The sequence below is a fragment of the Hypanus sabinus genome, chromosome 5 (genome assembly GCF_030144855.1).
Source record: "Hypanus sabinus isolate sHypSab1 chromosome 5, sHypSab1.hap1, whole genome shotgun sequence".
In the NCBI taxonomy this organism is placed as follows: domain Eukaryota; kingdom Metazoa; phylum Chordata; class Chondrichthyes; order Myliobatiformes; family Dasyatidae; genus Hypanus; species Hypanus sabinus.
Window position 1 is genome coordinate 136,816,720 of NC_082710.1, and position 24,922 is coordinate 136,841,641.

The following is a 24,922-nucleotide window of genomic DNA, read 5'->3' on the forward strand; positions in this document are numbered from 1 at the left end:
AGAGCAATATTAAATTCCTCAGTATTTTCATTTCAGAGAACCTGTCCTGGGCCCAGCATGTAAGTGCAATTGCTAAGAAATCACAGCAGCACCTCAATTTCCTTCAGAGTTTGCGAAGACTTTGACATGATATCTAAAACTTGACAAACTTCTATAGATGCATAGTGCAAAGTATATTGACTAGCTTCATTACAGCCTTCCCTTCCCACCATTGATCTACAAGGAGGCTGCTGCAGCAAAGCAGCATACATTATCAGTGGCCTCCACCACAAAGGTCATGATCTCTTCTCACTACTGCCATCAGGAAGAAGGGAAAAGGAGCCTCAGGACCTATACTACCATGTTCGGGAACAGTTACTACCCCTCAACCATTAGGCTCTCAAGCCAAAGGGGATAACTTCACTCAGCTTCACTTGGCCCATTATTGAACTGTTCCCACAACCAATGGACTCGTTTTCAAGGACTGTTCATCTCATGTTCTTGATATTTTTGCTTATTTATTTGTTGTTACTATTTCCGCTCTTTTATCTTTGTACACTGGTTCTCTGCATTGTTGAGTGTGGTCTATTGTTGATTCGATCATGGTTATTGAATTTACTGAGTATGACCACATGGAAACGAATCTCAGGGTTGGATATGGTGACATTTATGAATTTTGATAATAAATTTGCTTTGAACTTTATTAATAAAGGTGTTTGACTCAGAATATTAACTGTTTCTCTTCCCGTTGATACTGACTGATTTTTGGAGTATTTCCAGCATTTTTGGTTTATATTATTGAAATAGAAATGTAACTAAAAATTTTTGGCCCCTGCAATGATTTCCTTTTGTATAACAGAAAATAGATTTTTTAAAAAATAGCATATGCATTTTGTCCACATAGCCCACATTAGAATCTTGTGATATTCCAGTGACTATGCAAAAGTGGATGAAATTTTAACTTTAGGGGTGAGATGAATTTTAGCTGAAGGAATGGTGCCAAAAGGGATTAAAACTTGACATCGATTGGAAGCAAAACTCAAAAGGGTTTATGATTCTGGTCATCGCTTTAACCTTAGCTTGTCAGTAAGAGGGATAATAGAAGTTGGCCCCGTTGTTTGTATTTTGTTAATTGTTCACTTTGGTGGTTTAATCAACAGGAATGTTATTTGTAGAACTTTAATATTGCTGCACAAGTGGAGGTATCATCACCTGAAAATTCCACTGCATTTTAGGCTGTGTGATCAATAGATTCACTGAGCACATAATCAGCCTTTCCATTCACTATGTCCATACAAATCATCTTTATACTAAGTCCATTTCCCATCTACTGTAGGTTTCTATACCTTGGTCATTCAAATGCTTGTCCTGATACCTCTAAATTTATTTATTCATATGACACAGAACAGGCCCTTCGAGCCCAGTGAGCTGTAACGTCCAGCAACCCATCATATTTACACCACTAAATCACACGAGAATTTACAATGAAAAGTTAACCTACTAACCAGTTTATGTTTGGACAGTTGGAGGAAACCCATGCAGTCAGGTGGAGGACGTACAAGCTCTTTACAGACGATGTTGAAATTGAACTCTGAACTCCGATGTAATAGTGTTGCGCTAACTGCTATGTTACCATGGCACTGTGAAAGACTTTTCCTCCACCGTCATCTCAAGTAGTGAGTTCCAATTTGAGCCAACTTCAGAGTGGAAAAGTTCTTTTTCAGATCCCCTTCAAGCTTTCTAACTCTTTCCCCAAACTGGTATGCAATGGTCTCAATGTAATACAACAGCAATGGCAAGTAGATAAAAATCGTTATGCAACCGGGGCCTGTCTGGGACTTCTATATAAAGTTACTAGCTGCTTATTTATGAGGCAGAAGACGTGCCTTTCAAATTAAGATTATAAGGCATAGGAGCAGAATTAGGCCATTCAGCCCATCAAGTCTGTTCTGCCATTCCAACATGGCTGATCTTGGAGCCCACTCAACCCCATATTCCTGTGTTCTCACCATATCCTTTGATGCCCTGACTGATCAGGATATGCTCAACTTCCGCCTTAAATATACCCACCCACTTGGCCTCCACAACCGCCTATGGCAGAGCATTCCATGTATTCACTATCATGTCTTCACTTTCCCTAAAAAGCTCGAGGTCATCGAGCTCCAGCTCCAGTTCCTAACACAATCTCTAAGAAGTTCATCTCGATGCACCTGATGCAGATGTGACCATCGGGAAGGCTGTAAGTCTCCTGGAATTCCCATGTCTGGCAACCAGAACAGAACACTGGCAGTGCAGACGTACCGCCTATTCTCTCAAGAGTTAACTCAGAGAATAAGAAATAAAGAATGAACTTACCTACTTAAATTGCCTCCATCTCTACCCGCCAAAGCCTTGCTACTTTGACTCAGGCTACTCCGTCGACAGCTGCTCCCATGATGATCACTCTGCTAGGCAAAATCTCTCTGTTACAAAGACTGGCTTTTTAAAGCTCTTTATTGGACCTGCAAGGGGATGCTTCTGTTAGATCTGCAAAGTACTCCAATACTCATCTCCCTCTCCAATTGACAATTCCTGTTGAAAAACTTCCTGTTTTTTAAAGTTCTTCACTGGACCTGCACAGGAATGCTTCTGTTACATCTGTGCAGTACTCCAATTCTCAGTCTCCCTCCCCTTCCCCCTCCCTCTCTCCCTTCCTTCATCCTTTTGGTTTGAGGTTTGATGTGAGTTAATCAGGAATGTGCAGGGAAGCAGAGTGGCACTCTGTGAACAAAATTGAGTATGTAGACAACAGGGAGATCAGGAGCTGTCCTGAGAATTAGGGATGTGGTGAGGAGCAGACCAGCAGACTGGGTAGGGTAGTCATGAAACTGAGAAATGAAGGCATGAGGCTTAGGAGACTGAAGAAAGACTTTACTGAGGTGTACAACATAATGAGGAACATAGATAGGGTGAATGCACACAGTCTTCTGCCCAGGATGGAGAAATCATGAAAAAGAGAACAGTGTTTCTGTAGGAATTTGAGAGGCAACTTTTCTTACAAAGAAAGTTGTCTGTACATGAAATGGACTGTGAGAGGATGTGGCTGTGACAGGCAAATGACAACATTTAAAAGGCATTTTTATTTATTTATTGAGATATAGCATGGAATTTCTCAAGTCCTTCAAGCTTCATCACCCAACAATAATTTGCAGAGTTAGATGGGTAGGAAAAGTTTGGAAGGGTATGGGGGTGATCATAGGCAAGTGGGACAAGCTTGGATTGGATTTTTGGTTGGTGTGGACCATTTGAGCTGAAGGTCCTGTTTCCTCGCTGACTGATTCTAAAACTTTATAGCTACTCAGCACAGGGTCATATGCCCTGGGATTGTGCACTAAAATGTCCCCTACAACCCTTCATGGTTAGTGTTGAACAGGGGAATTATGTTTCTGGGTCATAGAGAGCACCAGCTTAGTGATTATGCCCTTTGACCCATTGAGTCCATGTTGATTATCCTGAACCATTTATTTTTCTTATAATTTACATTAACAACCATCCATCGACCCTTCCCCCATATTCCATAACTCAACCATAAAGTGTCTATACCCATTTAATCTACCATCTGCATCTGGAGGAAGCGCATGCAAGATGAACAGGCAAACTCCACTCAGAGAGCATCCACTGTGTTTTTAATGCAGAAATTGTGCTGGAGCCATAAAAGTTCTCCCAACAGGAACTGTTGATCAAAGTTGACATCTTAACCTGAATATGTATTTATATGTGATTTACTCTGGATTAAATCTTGTTTTTTATTGCATAGTACTTCAACGCCATAAAATTTCCAGGCATACTGTACATCTTGGATACATGAAGTAAATATGGCTTGATGTTTATTATGATAAATGGAAATGTTATTATCTTAATAACCAGTCACTTTATTTCTCAATAAAGGTTACAATTACCTGAAAGACTTTATAGTCCCAGAGTTGTGCCTTTTAAGTTTTGTTTTCAAGCAATGCATTCCTTCAGTTAAATCCTCACAACCAATTAAAAATGAATTAATTTAGCTCACTTCTTGTTGTAATTTGTTTTTACAGACTCGTTCTTAGTGCTGTTTCAGACTATTTCGCTGCCATGTTCACAAGTGATGTCTGTGAAGCAAAACAAGAGGAAATCAAAATGGAGGGGATAGATCCCACTGCACTCTGGGATCTCGTCCAATTTGCTTACACAGGTAAGCACATAAATGTAAACAGACAGGTGATGGAAATGCTTAGCAAGTCAGGTAATATCTGAGGAGGGAGAAACACCGTGGCATTCTTGTCACTGGTAGGTGTCTTCCCCTGACTGGAAGCTTTGGACTACATTACATGGATGGATGTATAGAACTGGGATGATGAGGAATCCCTTCAGTTTGTGGGTTATGAATCTCTGTTTTCTTTATCCACTGATTCTTGTGGATGCTCAGCATTTGGTGTTGAAATGAATAGATTTTTTGCAGAATTCAGGATAATCTAGAAATTGAGATTGAAGGAGAATGGGCTTGTGACATGGAGTCAGTTGCAATCTTGTTCCATGGTAGATCCATCTGAAGGGGCCAAATGGACTAATCCTGGGGGTTCTGAAGTTTTTATATTTCAGGTAAATGACCTTCAACTGGTCATTATGAAAGTTAATTGATCTGAAACATGATCTCCCTCTACTGGTGCTGCCTGACCTTTTGAGTATCTCCAGGATTTTATTTGTTCTATATTTTTGATTTCTAACATTGACACTATTTTGCTTTGATATGATTTGCATTGAAAATGTGATTTCCCTGGAGTCAAAAATAATCATTAGAACATAGCACTTAAAACAATGCAGTACAGTAAGGACCTTTGGGGGGTATGGTGTTGTGACAATGATTACCCTACTCAACAAACAATCTAATCCCAATCTAGGCTGACCATAACCCTCCATTTCTCTTTCATCCATTTAATAGTTTCTTAATTGCCACTAAAGTATCAGCCTTGGGTTTTTTTTTTGTGCATGAGGGGAGGGGAGTTTGTTGTCCTCATTACCATTTACACTATTTGTTTTTTTTTGTGCATGGGAGGGGTTATGTTTTTTTTAATGGTTCCATGGTTTTCTTTGTTTCATAGCTGTCGGTGGAGAATACGAATCTCAGGATTGTACATTTTGATGACAAATGTACTTTTATCTTTGAACTTTACCACTATCCCCAGCATTGTGTTCACCTACTTACCATGTGAAGAAGATCTACCTCTTTACGAAGTGTAAAAGACCTACCTCTGACATGTCCCCTAAGCTTTCCTCACTCACCTTAACAGGATGTCCTTTGGTGTTAGCCATTGCTTCCCTGGGTAAACTTTGTTGACTGTAAGTAGATTAGCATAGTAGTGCACCAGTTAGTGCTGCTGTTTGACAGTTCCATCAATCAAGGATTGATCCTGATCTCTAGATTTGTCCATGTGGACTTCACATGTTCTCCCTGACCCTGTGTGGTTTTCCTCTTGGTGCTGTAACTCCTAAAATATACTGGAAATTCAGCTGGCTAGAAACATAGAAAACCTACAGCACAATACAAGCCCTTCGGCCCACAAAGTTGTGCTGAACATGTCCCTACTGTGAGCTGGCTTCAGTTAATTGTAAAAGAATCAAAAGGGAGTTCATAGGTGTTTGCAACAAGGTGCAGGACTCTATAAGAAGATGGGAATGAAGTGAATGAGGTTGTTCTCCTGGGACATAGCATAGATCTATTGGGCAGATTAACCTCCTCTTGTATCATGATAGGTGCAAGAATTTCTTTGTGGCTTGCTATGTTCAAAGGTATTTGCTATTAAAGATATAGATGGCCTTTTTACAATGTGTGTTTCCATAATGAGAATTGGTTATACCACGATCAACTGATTAGGAAACCCTAGTGGAATTATGCAGCCACATAGGTTGGTCGAGAAAACCTATTTCAAGCTGTGCTTTGAAGGAAGCTACTGATTGCTCTGTTAACCAGATTTTTCTATTATGTGAGGTTTTCCAGGAACATAACTGTCATGTGATGGCAGAAGTACCAGTATTTCAAATCATAGTCACAGAGTGGCAGAGCACTGAATCAGACCCATTGGCTGAATGAGACCACAGGGGCAACGAGAACTAATCCACCTTATTCTCACACTGAACCGGTTTTCTTCCTCCTGCATTTCAAATATAAAGTGACATATATTGTCACATGCAAAAGTACATGTATGCACAGGTGCAATGAAAAGCGTACTGCCGCAGCATCACATGTACATAGTGTCAGATAAGCAGCATTTACAGGAAAAAGATAATCTAAATATAAATGGATGATTTCCTTCAACTCCTGAGATCTACCATGCACTTACACACTAGGGGTGATTTGTAATAACTAATTAACCAACCAACCTGGGCAGCTTTGGAATGTGGGAGGAAACCAGAACACCCAGAGGACACAAGCAAACCTACAGATGTTGGAAATTCAAGCAACACCTACAAAATGCTGGTGGAATGCAGCAGGCCAGGCAGCATCTATAGGAAGAAGTACAGTCGATGCTTCAGGCTGAGACCCTTCATCAGGGCTAACTGAAAGAAGAGATAGTAAGAGATTTGAAAGTGGGGGGGAGGGGGAGATCTCATATGGTCACAGGAAAAACAGACTCCACACAGAGATTCCAGTGCTCAGGATCACTGGCACGGTGTATCGATGCAGCTACAAAGAAAGCACAACAGGAGCTATATTTCATTAGAAGTTTGAGATTTGTTATATCACCTGAAACACTCAAAAATTTCTATAGATGTACGATGGAGAGCATTCTAACTGACTGCCTCACTGTTTGGTATGGGGGTGGGGGTTGGGTGGCTAATCCACAGGATCGAAGTAAGCTGCAGATAGTTGTAAACTAAGTCAGCTCCATCATGAGCACTAGCCTTCATAGTATCCAGGACATCTTCAAGGAGCAATGCCTCAGAAAGGCAGCACGCATCATTAAGGACACTCAACACCAGGACATGCTTTGTTCTCATTGCAGCTATCAGGAAGGAGGTACAGAAATGTGAAGGCACAGACTCAGTGATTCAGGAACAACTTCTTCCCCTCTGCCATCTGATTTCTGAATGGACATTGAACTCATAATCACTTTTTTATTTTTATTTTTTGCACCACTTATTTAAATAAAATATTATATATATGTCTGTATAGTATACATACTATAATATATATACATACATATATACACATACATACATATATATATATATAGATAGATATCCATATCCATTTACTGTGATTCATAGGTCTTTTCTCTATTATAATGTATTGCATTGTGCTGGTGCCGCTAAGTTAACAAATTTCACAACATACAGTATGCCGATGATTTTGAACTTGATTCTGATTCTGGTTACCAGCTGTACAACTATGCAGCACAAATAAATTTTAGTCTTTTAATGACTTCCACCTAATTTACAAGCAAAGGTAAAAGAGATGATTGCACTAGGCCATATGCATTCAGTCACTTAGTGCTAATTGTGTGACTGTTAATAGACTTTGTCAGCATCATTTCACTTTGGAAATTTAACCAGGCACTTCTTGTTATGAGCTAAACTGATACAAATTTGTTGCAGATTACAGACATTGCTGGCACTGCTCTCTGTGAATATTGGATGACATATCCCTGGAGAGCTTGTTATTGGGTATTCCAAGGACATTAAGATTTAACAATCCTATGCATGGCTCTTTCACTATGAGAAGTCTCATTTGTATCTTTTCTTCTTGGGCTCTTCCTGTGGAGCTCAAGCCTCCTCCTACGACTGACTTCCTCACTCTCTCAAAGGGTTCAAAGGTACATTTAATGCCAGAAAAATGTATCCAATAAATATCCTGAAATGCTTTTTCATCTCAACCATCCACAAAAACAGAGGAGTGCCCCCAAAGAATGAATGATAGTTAAATGTTAGAACCCCAAAGTCCCCACCAGCTCTCCTACCTCTTGTGTGTAAATGGCAGCAATCAACAATCCTCCCTCCCTCCACTGGCAAAAAACGTGTGAGCAAGGCAACAGTAAAGGCACAGACTTGCAGTACTGATGCACCATCAATAACTCTCTCTGAGACGTGAAGGCGAGATATCGGCTTTAATTGACTGGAAGAAAGAACAAGCAGTAGTTGACCACCATACTACATCATGGAGAATGAGGGCCAGGCTCAGGCCTCAATCGCCTTTATACCGGGGTCTGTGGGAGGAGCCACAGGAGCAGTCAGCAGGGGGCATGTCCAGACAGGTATATGTAGTTCACCACATTCACCCCCCTTTGTTTTAAAAGAGAGTCCCCATGGGGCGAAGTTTCTTACAAGTATATTTACAGGTTAAGTCTATCAGGTGGTCGAATCTGTCACTGCGATCTACGTAGCACTGGCTGTGATGCACAGGTGCCGGTGGTGGTGATTACACAGGAGCTGGTGGTGATTGCACTGGAGACAGTGGTTGTGCTGGTTCCGGCCTAACTGGAGGTGTCAGCCCACTAGGCATCAGTGATCCATCATGCGTGTGTGAGGCACCTGGTATATGTGGGTACGAGACGCCCGGTATAGGAGTATTGTGAGGAGTCTGTGTAGGGCTCGGTGTGTGCGGTTTCACCTCAGGTACAGGGTTCATAGTTACTGTGGAGTGTTCGGGGTAGTGGTCTGCTGCTCCTGCAGGCGCCAGGTCACGGACAGAGACCGTGTCCTCCCGCCCATCAGGTAAGACCACGTAAGCATACTGGGGGTTCGCATGTAGAAGGTGAACCCTCTCGACCAGCGGGGAGTATTTATTGCTCCTCACATGTTTCCGGAGCACCAGTGGCCCTGGGGACGTCAGCCAAGCTGGTAGGGTGGTCCCAGTGGCAGAGTTCCTGGGAAAAGAGAATAGGCGCTCATGAGGGGTGGCATTGGTGGACGTACATAACAGGGAGTGGATAGAATGGAGTGTCTCAGGGAGGACCTCCTGCCATCGAGAGACCGGCAACCCTTTTGACTTAAGGGCTAAAAGTGTGGCCTTCCACACTGTGGCATTCTTCTTCTCCACCTGTCCATTTCCCCGTGGTCCGACTAGTAGCAGTGCCCCTAGCCAGCAGGTATTGGTGCAGCTCGTCACTCATAAAGGAGGACCCTCTATCACTGTGGATACTGCAGGGATATCCCAACAGAGTGAAGAGCTGGCGCAGGGCTTTTATGAAGGATGTGGCAGTGGTGTCGGGGCAGGGAATGGCAAAGGGGAACCGCGAGTACTCGTCGATAATGTTGAGAAAATAGACATTGCGGTCGGTGGAGGGAAGGGGGCCCTTAAAGTCAACACTCAGTCGCTCAAAGGGGCGGGTGGCCTTGATAAGTTGCACCTTTTCAGGACGGTAGAAGTGCGGTTTGCACTCAGCGCAGACTTGGCAGTCCCTGGTCATCATCCTGATGTCCTCAAGGGAGTACGGCAGGTTCCGGGCTTTCACGAAATGGTAAAATCGGGTGACCCCCCGGGTGGCAAAGATGTGCATGGAGGGCGTATAGCTGGTCGAGCTGTGCGCTGGCACACACTCCCCGGGATAGGGCATCAGGGGGGTCATTGAGCCTTCCAGGCCGGTGCAGGATATCACAGTTGTAGGTGGAGAGTTCTATTCTCCACTGCAAAATTTTATCATTTTTGATTTTGCCCCGCTGTTGGTTGCTGAACATGAACGCAACTGAACGCTGGTCGGTCAGCAAGGTGAACCTTTTGCCGGCGAGATAGTGCCTCCAGTGTTTAATAGCTTCCACTATGCCTGGGCTTCTTTCTCCACCGTGGAGTGCTGAATTTCAGAGCCTTGGAGGGTACGAGAAAAGAATACTACTGGCCTGCCTGCCTGATTGAGGGTAGCAGCAAGCGCGAAATCAGAGGCGTCACTCTCTACTTGGAAGGGAATGGTCTCGTCCACCGTATGCATCGTTGCTTTGGCAATGTCCCCTTTAATCCAGCTGAAGGCCCCGCAGGCCTCAGCAGAGAGGGGGGAAGTGGTAGACTTGACCAGGGAGCGGGCCCTGTCTGCGTAATGGGGGACCCATTGGGCGTAATAGGAAAAGAAGCCCAGGCACCGTCTGAGGGCTTTGAGGGTGGTTTTCCACAACATACCCAAGGATAGCGAGTCGGGTGGTTCCGAACACACACTTGTCCCTATTATAAGTAAGGTTCAGGGCTTTGGCCACTTGGAAAAATCGTTGGAGGCTGGCGTTGTGATCCGACCAGTCATGACCACAGATGGTGACGTTATCCAGATAGGGAAATGTGGCCTTCAGTTGGCACTGGTCCACCATCCGGTCCATTTCCCTCTGGAGGACTGAGATACCATTTGTAACACTGAATGGGACGCGCAGGAAGTGATAGAGCCTGCCGCCCGCCTCAAAGGTGGTGTAGGGGCGGTCCTCTGGGCGGATGGGGAGCTGGTGATAAGCAGATTTCATATCTATTGTCGAGTACACCTTGTACTGAGCTATCTGGTTGACCATATCCGCGATGCGGGGTAGGGGGTACGTGTCAAGCTGCATGAACCTATTGATGATTTGACTATAGTCCACGACCATCCTATTTTTCTGCCCGGCCCATACAACAACCACCGGGGACCTCCAAGGGCCTGTGCTTGACTCAATGATCCCCTCCCTGAGCAGCCGCTGCACCTCTGACTGAATGAAGGCCCTGACCCCGCGCTGTACCTCCTGCTTTTAGTTGCCACAGGTTTACAATCAGGGGTCAGGTTGGCGAACAGCAGTGGGGGAGGGAACTTGAGGGTGGAGAGGCTGCAAGTGGTGTCAGTAGCGCAGCTGTTGGCATGGTGCTGGGTGGGATGTGTGGTTCGTTGCGTGTGTGTGGTCAGTAGCGGGGTATATGGCGAAGTCCCACAGAACTGAGGATTCCTGACAGTGAGTGGTAGGAGGGGCCCGTCATATGCCATTGTCACATTTTCGAGGTGGCTCTGGAAGTCCAGCCCTAATAGCACAGGTGCGCACAGTTGAGGCATGACCAGTAGCGCAAAGTTCCGATATTCTGTGCCCTGCACCACCAATGTCACTATACAACCCACCCGGATGTCTGTGGAATATGACCCAGAAGCCAAGGTGACCCTCTGGCTTACCGGCCGAGTCACGAGTCCGCAGCGCTGCACTGTGTCCGGGTCAATAAAACTCTCAGTGTTGCCCGTGTCAAACAGGCAGTTAGTCCTGTGCCCCTCCACCAGGATGTCCATCATTGACCTTGCAAGCTGGTGTGGGGCGCTTTGGTCGAAGGTTACGGAGGCCAGAGTTGAACTGCCATCTTGGTGCCTGGTAAGCACGGGTGGGTAGGGGGTGGGGCATGTTGGCGCCGACAAAGATGGCTGCCCCCATCCGGGCATGCAAGATGGCAGCCCCCATTCCTCGCACGAGGCGGGCAGGCAAGAGGGTGGTGACCAAGGTGGCGGCCCCCACGCCTCACACACAGCGCTGCCCGACCCCGCTTGTGGTTCAGACTTACAGACCTCGGCGAAATGGCCCTTCTTCCCGCAGCTGGAACAGGTCGCTTCTTGGGCCGGGCAGCATTTTCGGGGGTGCTTTTCGAGTCCGCAGAAGTAACACTGCACGGGCTTGCAACTGGCAGCAGCTGTGGCCGTGTTCGGGGAGTTCGTGGAATCGCGACTGGCAGCGGCGTTGGTGAATTCACTCATGGGAACCGGCGGCAGCGGGGTCTGAGGTGTCTACGGAACCGGCGAGGGATCGCGCAGCTGGACAGCATCAGTGTTGTGCAGAGCAGCCTCCAGCATGTTGGCTGTCTCGATCGCCGAACGTAAGGTAAGATCGACATTTTCCAGCAGCCGCTGGTGCACGTACACTGACCTGATCCCTGTAACAAAGGCGGCTCGTATGAGGAGCTCCGCATGCTGTTCCAGAGAATACATTGTTCACCTGGCATTCGACATGCCACAGGCTCTGTCTGCCCCTAATACGGGAGAAAGGGGTGTCTCCACTTCACAACAAGAGGGGAGACCTAACAAACAACTCGATGGATTATTATGTCAAAAATCCATAGCGTCACTTTTTCTAAGCTCTGTGCCCAAAGATCTCGGGTCTCTGGACACACAGCCTTAGATCTTCCATCTTCCACGTCTTCTGGTTGGATACCGACTTCTGATCCTCCTGTCTCCAGATCCATAAAAACACGATTCTCCAGCTGGCCATGGTTCATGGCCAGCTGTGAAACCCTGAGAGCAGGCCCCATTCCTGCTAAGAACTGCAGTCAGCATGTAACTCCAGGTCAGGGCCTTCAAAGAACCGTGAAAGGGAAAAATAGAAATCTTAAAGATGCAAATATAGCTGTTTCTAAAGATGCAAGCAAAAGAGTCACCATTAGGCGCCATTAACCCTCAGAAACTTCACCTTCTCCCTCTTCACATTCTTTGCTTGCCCCTGGCTCTGCAAACCCTCCCCCCTCACTTCCATCAGAGGCCTCTGACTTCTTTAGCTTGTGATTGCCTCAATTAGTCTCCATCCCATCTCCCCTCTACGTTACATGACATCAGCGTCCTTCTGCTTGCAGCAGCATCACAGTCAAAGAACTGCCTGACTTTAATGAGGGCTGTGATTGACACTGCCCCCCAACCTTCTCCATTAGATGCCACCTTGGTGCCTGAAGCCGTTCTTTTCAAAGCTTCACAGAGCTTTGTGGGAAACATGATTTGGTAATACCCAGATCTCTGGGATCTGATTTTAAGACCCACTTCAGGCAAGTGAGCTTAAACTTCCAAACAAGTACTCTAGTGTAGTGTTGCCTTACTGATGGAACTGTCTTTCAGAGGAGACATAAAACTGAAGTACGGAGTTATACAATTAAGGCCTTAGCTTTTTGACTTCTTTCTAAGTATTTCATTCGTTTTTTTCATTCTCATCTGAAGACATCATTCCACATTAAAACACTACATAAGTTGTGCAGTTTTGTTTAAAGACTGAATATGATTTCTGTGTTTGCGTGGGCATGGCCACTGACCATAAGACCATAAGTCATAGGGGCAGAAGTAGGCCATTTGGCCCATCAAGTTTGCTCCACCATTTGATCATGGATGACATATTTTCCCTCGCAACCCCATTTTCCTAGCTTTCTTCCCATAATCTTTAGTGTCCTTACTAGTCCAAAGTCTGTCAACCTTTGCTTTAAATATGCCTACTAATCTGGCCTGCACAGCCATCTGTGACAATGAATTCCACAGATTTACCTTTGGCTAAAGAAACTCCTCCTTACCTCTATTGTAAAGGACATAATTTGTTGCTAAGGCTATAACCCTTTGGTCTTAGAGTCCTCCATTATTCAAAACATCCTCTCAAAGTCCACTATATCTAGACCTATCAGTATTCTGGTGGTTTCAATGAGAACCCCCCCCCCCCCCATTCTTCTAAATTCTAGTGAGTTGTACTGGCTAAAAGGCTTCAAGTGCTTCCCATATGTTTAAATTATTGTACCCAGGGTTATTCTTGTAAACCGCCTCTAGATTTCCTCCAGTGCCAGCATGTCTTTTCTTAGAGTGTTTTACACTTGGGCTAGTGAGATAACATGTCAGCTTTCCCTCAAATTAGGGGTATGGATTTTACACACTCTCTTGTCTGAGTATAAAAATCTGTACCACTAATCTGAGGAACAGTTGACACATGATATCTGCTACCATTCTTAATATCTACCTAGAAATCATAATATATTTCCTATCAATATTGGATTACTGTTAGTGGGATCTTTCTTGTGCAAAATGGCTACTCCAATTCCTGCATTGTCATGATCATGTAGAAGGTGTTGCAATGCAAGACTACTCTTTGAAAATTGGCTTGAAGGATCTCCAGGTATTCAGAAAAATATGGCAAAGGTGCTATAAAAATATACTTTTCTTTAATGTATATCTTTCTGATAAGTGCGAACTACATTTTAACTTCTCAATACAGATTTTGCTGTAACGCTGCGTGGCATGTAATAGGGCGGCATGGTAACGTAGTGGTTAGCACAATGCTTTACAGTGCAGGAGACCCAGGTTCAATTCCTGCTGCTGCCTGTAAAGAATATGTACATTCTCACTGTGACTACATGGGTTTCCTCCAGGTAATCCAGCTTCCTCCGTGTTGGTAAGATCATTGGTCATTATTATGCTACAACTAAATTAGGGGTTGTTGGGTAACATGGGTAGGGCTGAAAGGGCCTATTCTGAGCTGTATTTAATAAGTGAATAAATAGTATTGTTAGTGTAGGAGAGAAGATTAATTATATTGGAAATAATGATCAGCTGTCATAGTGCAACTTAATTTGATTTTCAAGTTTTCAACTTTTCAGTTCAGCACAAATTCTCTTCTTTAAACATAATGTCTTACAAAAGGATTATGTAGGTGTTGGATTGCAGAATGTGTGTTGCTGTCGCACAGTTCACAACAAAAGGGTCTTTTGAAGAAGCTTAAAATTTTGGAAATGTGATTACACTGTGCATTATTCATGAATTGTGTTGAAAAAGAGCAGGGAATGTAACTGAATGCAAGATATAAAAGATGTTTAATGACAGCAAGAAATCCCATCTGAGTGAGATAGCTCCTACATTGGTGTTTGCAAAAGTTGCAATAATCAGAGTTGTGGAGTAAAGGATTTAATGTTGGATTCAGTCTCATTAACCCTAATTTGCTTTGGTACCACAATTTGCCCTATAGATTATCTTACACTTAAACTTAAGCATGCAAACAATTACTTTCCTGTTCATCAGTCTTATAGTTGTTTTCTGTTTTTGCAAGATACAACAAGTTGCTCATATGTTCAATGAATTAAAGTTAAATTGAGCTGTAAGAATAGTTGAGCAAAGAAATATTTGACAAATGCCAAAGGTAAAAACCTGTACTGGCTTGATAAGAAGCTGGGCTTGAATTAAAGCGTTTGCTAGGATTTCAAAAGAATCAAAGAGGTGGCTTGGAAATTAAGCTGCCAAACTATTGCCCTTCCTGATAAAGAGTCAAGTTGGGGTTCCTTGTACAAGTAGTGCTTCTGGAAGGTGTTAATTAAAACTTGAAAGCTTTCTGTTGGTATAAAAGTGATTCCTTTAATCTCATGGTTGGAAAAATAGCATGAAGGAGACGTTATTCCTTGCCATGTAAGCAACCTGTCTGATCTGTAATTGATCCAAGACTTTAAAGCCAGCATCATTTTAACCTACCATTTAGTACAAAATTTCAATTGTGTCTGAAAAGCTTAGATAAAATTTCAAATGTTCAACAAATTTGGCAGAACACTGACAGCATATTTTTGTTCATATGCTGTTTTGATGATTATTGTATTAAACTTGCATCTGACCACTTGCAATTTCCTTGAACTAAAGATAGATGAACAACAAGCAATGTTACTTTTATAATGCTTACAGTAATTCCCTCAAACATTAATATAAATTATTAAGTAGAAAGAAGAAAACATAAAGAAGACTATCTACCATGAAGGCAGACTTGTAAATGCCACAATTCACTACTGGACATGCCTTACTTCACTCCACGTCCTTAAGTTACAAAATATACATAGGAACCAAATTTACTTTATTGGATTTATGATAACTACTGTAAAAATTGTCTTTAGTTCCCTCAAAGCAAACACAGTATTAATACCACACATTGAGAAGGTTAAAGCAACTCTATTAAGAGGGAAGTCGCTAGTCTCATATACAAATAATTTGTATATTAGTAAATTGATTTATTACACGGACAACAATGGTTTTGCTTCCTGAATACTTTTGGGTGTATCTTACAGATCTCAGACTGCTGATCATAAAAATTACCATGAAATCTCCATAATCACACACTATATTTTTTTCAAATTGCCTATATTTGTTGTCTCAATTCATAATTCAAGTCAGAAAAGTGATGCAAAAAAATCCAATATTATTTTTATTAGGCGATATTGAAGGGACAAAATCGAAACCCAAATGGAATAAATATCAGTAAGAATTCATAAAAATTGCACCGGCAATCGCCAAAAAGGCTATTGCAGTTACTTGGAAATCGGATTCATACTTAAGTATAGATCGTTGGAAGAATGAAATTTCCAGCTGTATTCCACTTGAAAAAATTACTTATAATTTAAGAGATAAATATGAAACATTTTTGTAAGTTTGGTGCCCTTATTTACAAATGACAGGATTAAATATATAGGTGCTCCAAAGATAAAATAATTGGTTATTTGGGGAAAGAATTAAATATATATACTAAAGTTATTACGTACTCCGTGGAGCATGTGGGGATCTTCCGATATCCAGGCAATCTCTCTTTCTTTCTTTTTTTTTCTTTTTCTTTTTCTTTTTTTCTATAGGGATGTTAGGGGGAGGGGCTAAGGGAAGGGGGAAGCATATATTTTTGTTTCTTTCTGTAATAATTTGAAAACTCAATAAAAAGAGTTTAAAAAAAAGAAAAATGATGCCAAGATTAAGGAAGGTGTTTTTTTGTTGCTCCACGAATCAAACAGGTCATCAATGAGCTCAAGACTTGTAGTGTGACCAGAGAAAATTGCACGGAAGACATTCAAGGATGTTATTGAGCATTTTCTTGGCAACTGCAGAGCACCAAACTATGTGCATCTGGTTGATATGCTTCAGGCATACAAAAGCATAATAGGCAACATGTCACTGAAGATTCATTTTCTGCATGCCCATTTAGATTTCTTTCCTGAAAATCTTGGCGCTCTCAGTGACGAGCATATTGAAACGTTTCACCAGGACATGACAGTCATGGAGAAATGATATCAGAGCAACTGGAATGTTAGCTGATCAGATAAATATACAGGTAGATACTTCAATGATCCCAAAAGAAATTACAGTGTCACAGTAGCATTATAAGTACGCAGAAGTACAAAAATTAGAAGAGAAGAAAGAAAAAAAAAGTTACCTTAAAGTAAGGCATACAGAATTTACAAGTTAAAGATTACAAGATTTCCAAGTTCACTCTGATAAGATGGTAGTGCAAGAGTTATGGTAATATTATTCAGTAATAGTTGCACATTCATTCTCTCCAGTTAAGAAGTGATGGTGGTATTGCACAGGGTGTCTGTGATAGCAGGGTGTGGTAAGCTAAACTAAACAGAGCTTCACCAGAGCAATAACAGCCTAAAAGAGGTTAATAACAGTCGAACAGGAAGGTGTCATCACATCACCAGCACTTGTTGGATACTTATGTAAGTGAGAAGCCTCAGACACTGAGTACAAATGAAAATCATCAACAAAACAGTTTTAGCTTAGTTGAACTATTGCCAAGAGTCAGCATTTGTTATGCAATTATCTTAAACAAAAGTTAATTCCTTGTTTCTCCAAATTTCTACATAGTCTGAAATTATATTTGTGTTCAGCTTCAAGCAGTCTGTCATGAACAAAGAAATATTCTGAAGAAGCAACATTTTTGAAAAAAGTTGTCCAGTATTATTGCAACGTGTACTGAATATGTGTTTTACACGCCATCCATATGGCTCATTGCAACACCTCAGTGGATTGAGGTAGTAGAAGGGAAAGCAATAAAAATGCAGAATGATGCGTTTCAGTTACAGGGCAAGTGTAGTGCAGGGAAACGGTCATGGTGGAAGGCCATAATGAGATAGATTTTGAAGTCAAGAATCCATCCCTATCATTCTAGAGGATCGTTCACCAGTCTTATAACACCAGATAGAAGCTGTTCTTGAACTTGAAGATAAGTGCTTTCAAACTTTTGTATTTTCTGTATGTTTTTTTGTTTTTTCCGGGGCACCTGGAGGCAACTCATGAGGCAGCAAAACTCTCAATGGATACGATTAAGTATTCTTGTTTCAGCCTGATGCACCTAAAAATCACAACTGCTTTCAAGGTCAGTACAGTCAACAAAGATGTCTTAATACATTTTAATGAACTATTACTGCTTAAAACTGACGGAAACAATGCTGATTGTGCACGGACTCCTTGCCAGATTCCACGTTGGAAATGTGGCTACAGTTCAAGGATACAAGTGTGTTTAAGGAAACGGGGTTTTAAACTCCCAATACTGACTATCTTGCTTGCGAGCGTGTAGTTTCTAGTGATTAAAATCAATGATCTCAGAGCTAGGGTGCTGAATTAGAGGGACATTAGGACTGCGTATGTCCTTTCTTTCATGGAATCCTGGTTAACCCCTTCCGTACTGGATGCAGTGATTCAGAATGACGGGTTTATATCAGTGCTGTCCCAGTTCTGCTTACCAGACCTGGAACATCTAGCTATTAAGTGCTGTCCTTTTTACCTACCACAGGAGATTTCCAGGATCGTTTTGGTGGTGGTATATGTTCCACCTCAGGCCAATTATCAACCAGGCTTTAGATAATCTGAGCAATGGGATCAACGTGCACTGAACAATGCACCCTAACCCCATCATTTTGGGGGATTTTAACCAGGCCAGTCTGAAAAAATCTCTAAGCAATTACCATCAGTAGTTCACTTGCAATACCAGAGGACACAACACACTGGACCACTGTTACACCACCATCAAGAATGCCTGCTGTGCTGTTCCACTTCGGGAAGTCTGATAACCTGGTTGTAGTTCTACTCCCTGAGTACAGGCAGATACTGAAGACTGCAGCACCAGCAGTGAGGATGAAGAAGGATTGGACAAGGGAAGCACAGGAGCGCTTACGGAAATGCTTTGAATTGGTGGACTGGACTGTATTCAGGGATTCATCTTCGAACCTGGATGAGTAAGCTGCAGTTGTTATCAATTTTATGAAAACATGTGTGGATGAGTGTTTGCCGATAAAGACTTACTGTACATTCCCAAACCAAAAGCCGTGGGTGAACCAGGAGTTAGGTCATCTGCTGAAGGCTAGATCAGTGATATTTAAGTCTGGCGACGCAAGTCTGTACCAGAAATCCATGTATGATTTGTGAAGGGCTATTTCAAGGGTGAAGAGACAATTTTGCACGAGGTTGGAGGCGACATCGGATATACAACAACTCTGGTGGCATTTCCAAGACATTACGTCCTACAAAGCGAAACCCGGTAGCATGAGTGGCAGAGATGCTTCACTACCAGATGAACTCAATGCCTTCAATGCCTGCTTTGAAAAGGAGAACACAACTACAGCTGTGTAGATCCCTGCTGCACCTGATGACCCTGTGATCTCTGTCTCAGAGACAGATGTTAGGCTGTCTTTAAAGAGGGTGAACCCTCGCAAGGCGTAAAGTCCCAATCGAGTACCTGGTAAGGCTCTGAAAACCTGTGCCAACCAACTGGTGGGAGTATCCAAGGACATTTTGAACCTCTCACTGCTATGAGCAGAAGTTCCCACTTGCTTCAAAAAGACAACAATTATACCAGTGCCTAAGAAGAATAATATGAGCTGCCTTAATGACTATCGCCTGGCAGCACTGACATCTACAGTGATGAAATGCTTTGAGAGGTTGGTCATGATGACACTGAACTCCTGCCTCAGCAAGGACCTGGACCCATTGCAATTTGCCTATTGCCTCTGATACAATGTCAATGGCTCTTCACATGACCTTTGAACACCTGGACATATATATATGGTTGTCTCTCGTGGTCCAAGGGTGGCAATGCTTTTTTCTATGAGGTCGAGTCCGTGAGCTCGACCTCAACCCGGCACGGATGGAGAGCACGCTCAGGGCTGTCTGTCACTGGATCGAACTTGGGAACCTCCATTCTCGAGCCCGGCGCTGATCTCACTGTGTCAGCAGCCGACCATTGCACCATGTAACCAGTGTGTGAAAGATATAAAAGTTGAAGAGCCTTGCACAGAGACAATCCCACTCTCTCGGCCTCTGAAGTCAGGATCCAGCGGCACGAAGAAACATCTGGCAACTTCCTCGGCTGCGTTGGATGGCCGCGTCTTCTTAAGTGCTCTGCCGCGCCCTACGCACTCCACAATGCGCTGCTGCAACGCTTTCTCAGCCGTTGAACCCCCGGGGTTTCCTCCACCTGATCCATCGAAGCAGTCTCCGCATGCTGCGATGAGCAAATTCCTATCTCACCAAGGGTTTCAGACCCGTTGGCTACCCTCACCTGGTTCAGCCGGCCTGTCAAAGCCGTTTCCCAGGGTGTGACCGCTGTCACATGCAAATAGCTATGAGGAGCCACATGTGAAAGCTGGGCGTTGGTGGGAGCCAATAGATGACCAGCCACTCCAAGGAGTGCAACAAGCCCCCCATCTAGAGGTGCTACCCTTCCCACACACCCCATACACCCCATACACCGGGACAACACAAACACATATGTCAAGATGCTGTTCATCAACTATAGCTCAGCATTTTATGCCAACATCCCCTCAATCCTGATTAAGAAGTTACAGAACCTGGGCCTCTGTCCCTCTCTCTGCTATTGGATCTTCGACTTCCTAACCAGAAGACCACAATCTGAGGGGATTGGTGATTACATATCCTCCTTGCTGACGATCAACACTGGCGCACCTCAGTGCTTAGCCCACTGCTCTACTCTCTCTAACCCTTGACTGTGTGGCTAGCCATCCATACCTTCTATAAATTTGCTGATGATACAACCATTGTTGGTAGAATTTCAGATGGTGATGATGGGGCTTGCAGGAGCGAAATATGCCAACTAGTGGAGTGGTGTCACAGCAACAACCTTGCACTCAATGTCAGTAAGACAAAAGAGCTGATTGTGAACTTCAGGAAGGGTAAGACAAAGGAACAAATACCAATCTTCATATAGAGATCTAAAGTGGAGAGAATGAGCAGTTTTAAGTTCCTGGATGTCAAAATATCTGAGGACCTAACCTGGTCCAAACATATCAAAGCAGTTATAAGGAAGGCAAGACTGCGACTACACTTTAGGAATTTGAGGAGATTTGGTATGTCAACAGATGCTCTCAGAAACTTCTATAGATGTACCCTGAAGAGCATTCTGCCAGGCTGCATCACTGTCTGGTATGGGAGGTTGGAGCTACTGCACAGGGCCGAAAGAAGCTCTGGAGGTTTGTAAATCTAGTCAGCTCCATCGTGGGTACTAGCCTACAAAGTACCCAAGGCATCCTCAAAGAGCATTGACTCAGAAAGGCAGCATCCATTATTAAGTACCTCCAGCACCCAGGACATGCCCTTTTCTCACTGTTACCATCAGGTAGGCGGTACAGAAGCCTGAAGGCACACACTCAGTGATTCAGAAACAGCTTCTTCCATGCTGCTATCTGATTCCTAAATGGGCATTTAACTCATGAGCACCACCTCACTTTTGTAATATATATTTCTGTTTTGTACTTGATTTTTAATCTATTCAATATATGTAAACTCTAATTGATTTACTTATTTATTATTATTATTTCATTATTTTTTTCTTCTTCTTCTATATTATATATATATAGTATAACTGCTGTTGCTAAGTTAACAAACTTCACAGTACATGCCGGCGATAATAAACTTGATTTGGATTCCTCTCGGAGGGTCAGAAGAGGGATTGCAGAGGGAGCGTAGGGTTTTTGATTATGTTGGCTGCTTTGCAGAGGCAGGGAGATGTGCAGACAGAGTCCGTGCAGGTGACTTTGATGTGCTGGAATTGTGCAGCACCTGGGTGATGAAGGTCTATCATTGAAAACCCCCATTACCCAGGACGTGCCCTCGTTTCATTGCTGTGATCAAGGAGGTGGTACAGAAGCCACTTAACATTTCAGGAACAGCTTCTTCCTCTCTGCCATCAGTTTTCTGAATTGACATTGAACCTTTGAATACTACTTTAATATTGTCTTTCCCCTCTTTTTGTAATACTTCATTAATTAGTTTTTAACATTATTATGTAGTTCAATGTACTACTGCCACAAAACAATAGATTTCATGACTTTTGCCTGATTATGATCACGTTGACTGATCTTTTCCCACCGTAAGTACTGCCTGACTTGCTGTATGTGTTGCCTCAGATATCCAGCATCAGCAGTCTCGTGTCATCAATTTTAATCTTTTAATCTGTTTTTTATTAGTAATACTTTTTAAACAGTGTGTATACTGAAGATCGTAGATAGGCCATGCAAATACAATCTGTTAAAGCCATTTTTTAAACCTCCCCACCCCATCCCAGAATGAAAGATTTTATCAGGACCATATCTGACTGATTTTCAATGAGTTATGAACAAAAAGCTAAAAATGTCAGCTTTATGGGGTTTTATTTGAAGTTGACTGATATACGATCTCCCATGGGATAGAATTCAACCCATCTGAAATTTTGCAACATTCAGTTACCTGACATGCCTATCATGAACATTCTTCCCAGCTGATAATCTGCCCCAGATAAGAATTCAGCTGTTGTGTGGAAAGTGTTATTAGGAAGATTCTGACAAGATAGCTATATTACTTGGGTGACATCCTTTTTAGTGTATGACATGGGGCATTGACACACCAAGTCCAATTCCATTAAAGCTGAGTGTGTTCCAGAACTCTAAGGATTAATCTGGGCCATGGTTGAGAGATTTGCAGCAAGTTACATTCAGTGCTGGGTGAAGATGATGGATTCCAAAGCAGGTACATTTGGTTAAGGAATATATATCAGGCAGTAATGAAAGTATAAGGGCTGGATTTCCACAGAATGAATTCCTGCCTTACCTCTGCTAAGAAACTAACAAAACTGTTTCACATTAAGCAGCAATTAAACAGATGCACAATTTTCTGGAACACATTTAAAGCTGAGATTTCTTTATGGCCGTATAAAGATTCCAGCCCCACCCCTCCACAGTTATCAACATCCCTACATGCAAACAAGCTCCCAAAATATAATTAAATTCAAATATCCAGAAATCCCTCACAGCCCCAGCGGTGTGGACCACCACCGGGAATTTTCAACTTTGTTGTGGACTGTGGGGTTGCCAGGGATGGCTGACCCCTCAGGTGGGGTCAGTGCTGCGCTCCAGGGGTGCGGTTGACAGCCTGCCCCGGCATTCATAGTGGCCAGCGCACTTTATTGTTCCTGTCTTAAAATGCTTTTTTGGGATTATGGTGGGATGTTTAAATTAATTTATTGTTGCATTTTAGCCAGGTTATATTGTTATTCACTTCTGTTTTTGTGAGTCACCCTGACTGTAGCTGGAGTGTGTGATAATCATCTTCCCCCGTCTGTGTGAGACTGAGCAATTCTCTCCCTGGGTCATAGTGTCCAGTCTGTTTTCATGTTTATCACAATAAAACCCCCAATAAAAAAAAAACACCAGTTGAGTTAAACAAGCTCCTCTCATCCGTCATCATGGACCAACTGCTCACCACAATATTTTTTCTGCGTGACTGTACACTTGCTTTCTATCTTGTATGTACTTATGTACCTTGTGCAGTGAATGTTTTGCACCTTAGCTCTGGAGAAATGCTGGCACATTCAGCTATGTTCATGTGGGACTGATAACTTAACTTAATTTGAACTTAAGCTTGAGTTTGACATGTTGAAGTCAGATTTAACTCATCTTGAACTTAAGGATGAAAGTTTGATTTTCAGGGTAATTCATGCAGCCAAGTAAGAATATAGATAGGCTAAATTTAGGGTACCCCAGCTGGAATATATAGGCAAGCTCATTTCTAATTGTCGGGTCCCAGGTCTGGAAAATAAGTGAACATCTTTTGTGCTTTACTGCTGACACATAGGCTGGCCGGTGGTGTAGTGGTATCCACACCAGATTACAAGGCGAGTCGTTGTGGGTTCAAATCCGGCCTGCTTCTTGCATGCTTTCCATCCATGCAAGCTTTTCAGCAACTTGGCATCATAAAAAACAGACAAATGTAAGGAAACAGCCAAGGTTGCCACCCAGTGCGCCACGAGGCACAGAGGGGAACATCAACTACTGCTGACACATAGCAAAATCTCGACGATTGGTAATAGATTTACTGTTGTCACATGTGCCAAGATACGATGAAAAGATTTTGTTTGCATGAATTAGGTTTATATCTCTGATGCAAGTTGTGAAGTTTGTTGTTTTGCAGTAGCAGTACAATGCAAGCCAAAAGTAAGTTACAAAAAAGAAGTGCAAGAAACAGTATAATGAGATAATGTTTCTGGGCTCATGGTTCATTCATAAATCTGGTGGCGGGAGGGAAGATGCCATTCTTAAAAAACTGATTGTGGACAAATTGGTAAGTTGAGAGCCATCGTAAGTTCCTCGTGGGATACAAATGTTAAACAATTATGAAATGAAGAAACTCCATTTAGAGATAAAGCCCCTCACATATTTTTTCATGAAGATGTAGCATCCGTGCTCCCAATTTACCCCCGTTTGCCTAGGGTGAACCGCTGTCGCCCTGCTAGTACTGCAATACTTAGGTGTAAATAGAGTGTAATGCCCCCTCCCAAGTACACGCTCGCAACACAAATATCCAACAATACACCAAAAATGAGTAAATAATTGCAACTTTGTAGTTATTTCTTAGTAGATGGGTTAGTAGAAACAAATAACCTAAAGGTGCCAAATCAGTAAGTTTATCAGTGGGTGCACATAATAATTTAATACGTTGGACCTCACGCCTCCGGTTCCATCCACAACAACCTTCCGAGCCATCGGCCGCCGTCAGAACCATCGACATCCAGTATCCGCCACCCTGGAACCGCTGTCCGCTCCTCACACATCCGTCTTCCTCGCTTGCCTCCCGAAAAGTCTGCAAATTCCCACTCAGCTCACACATACAAGATAGCGTAACAACTCTCCATTGGTTTCTTCCCCCCTTCTCTACAGTTATAACCCAAACATTCCAGATACAGAAACTCATTAAATCATTAAGTAACATTACAGAGAAGCTATTTTGTTAGCCGGAACAGTTAACACCACAGTTACTGGTACTGAGAGCCTTACATATACTTCAATAATATTTTTCTTATTTCCCAATGAGATAGGAGACCATTCAGCCCAGAGAATCTGTGCCAGCTCTTCGAGCAATCCCATGAGCCCTAGTAACCCTCATATTTTCTTGTGGCTTACTCTCTTTAACCACTTCCAGCACCCACT

The 24,922-nt window shown here is 42.9% G+C and overlaps 1 protein-coding gene across 1 annotated transcript in view; it reads left to right on the forward strand.

Annotated features, from left to right (window-relative positions):
- The window catches only part of LOC132393770 (kelch-like protein 1), a 220,464-nt gene that overhangs the window by 25,642 nt on the left and 169,900 nt on the right, over window positions 1–24,922 (forward strand). The window contains exon 2 of the mRNA XM_059969164.1: window positions 4,053–4,189. Within this exon, the coding sequence (XP_059825147.1) occupies window positions 4,053–4,189 (137 nt within the window). The remainder of the gene's footprint in view (window positions 1–4,052; window positions 4,190–24,922) is intronic.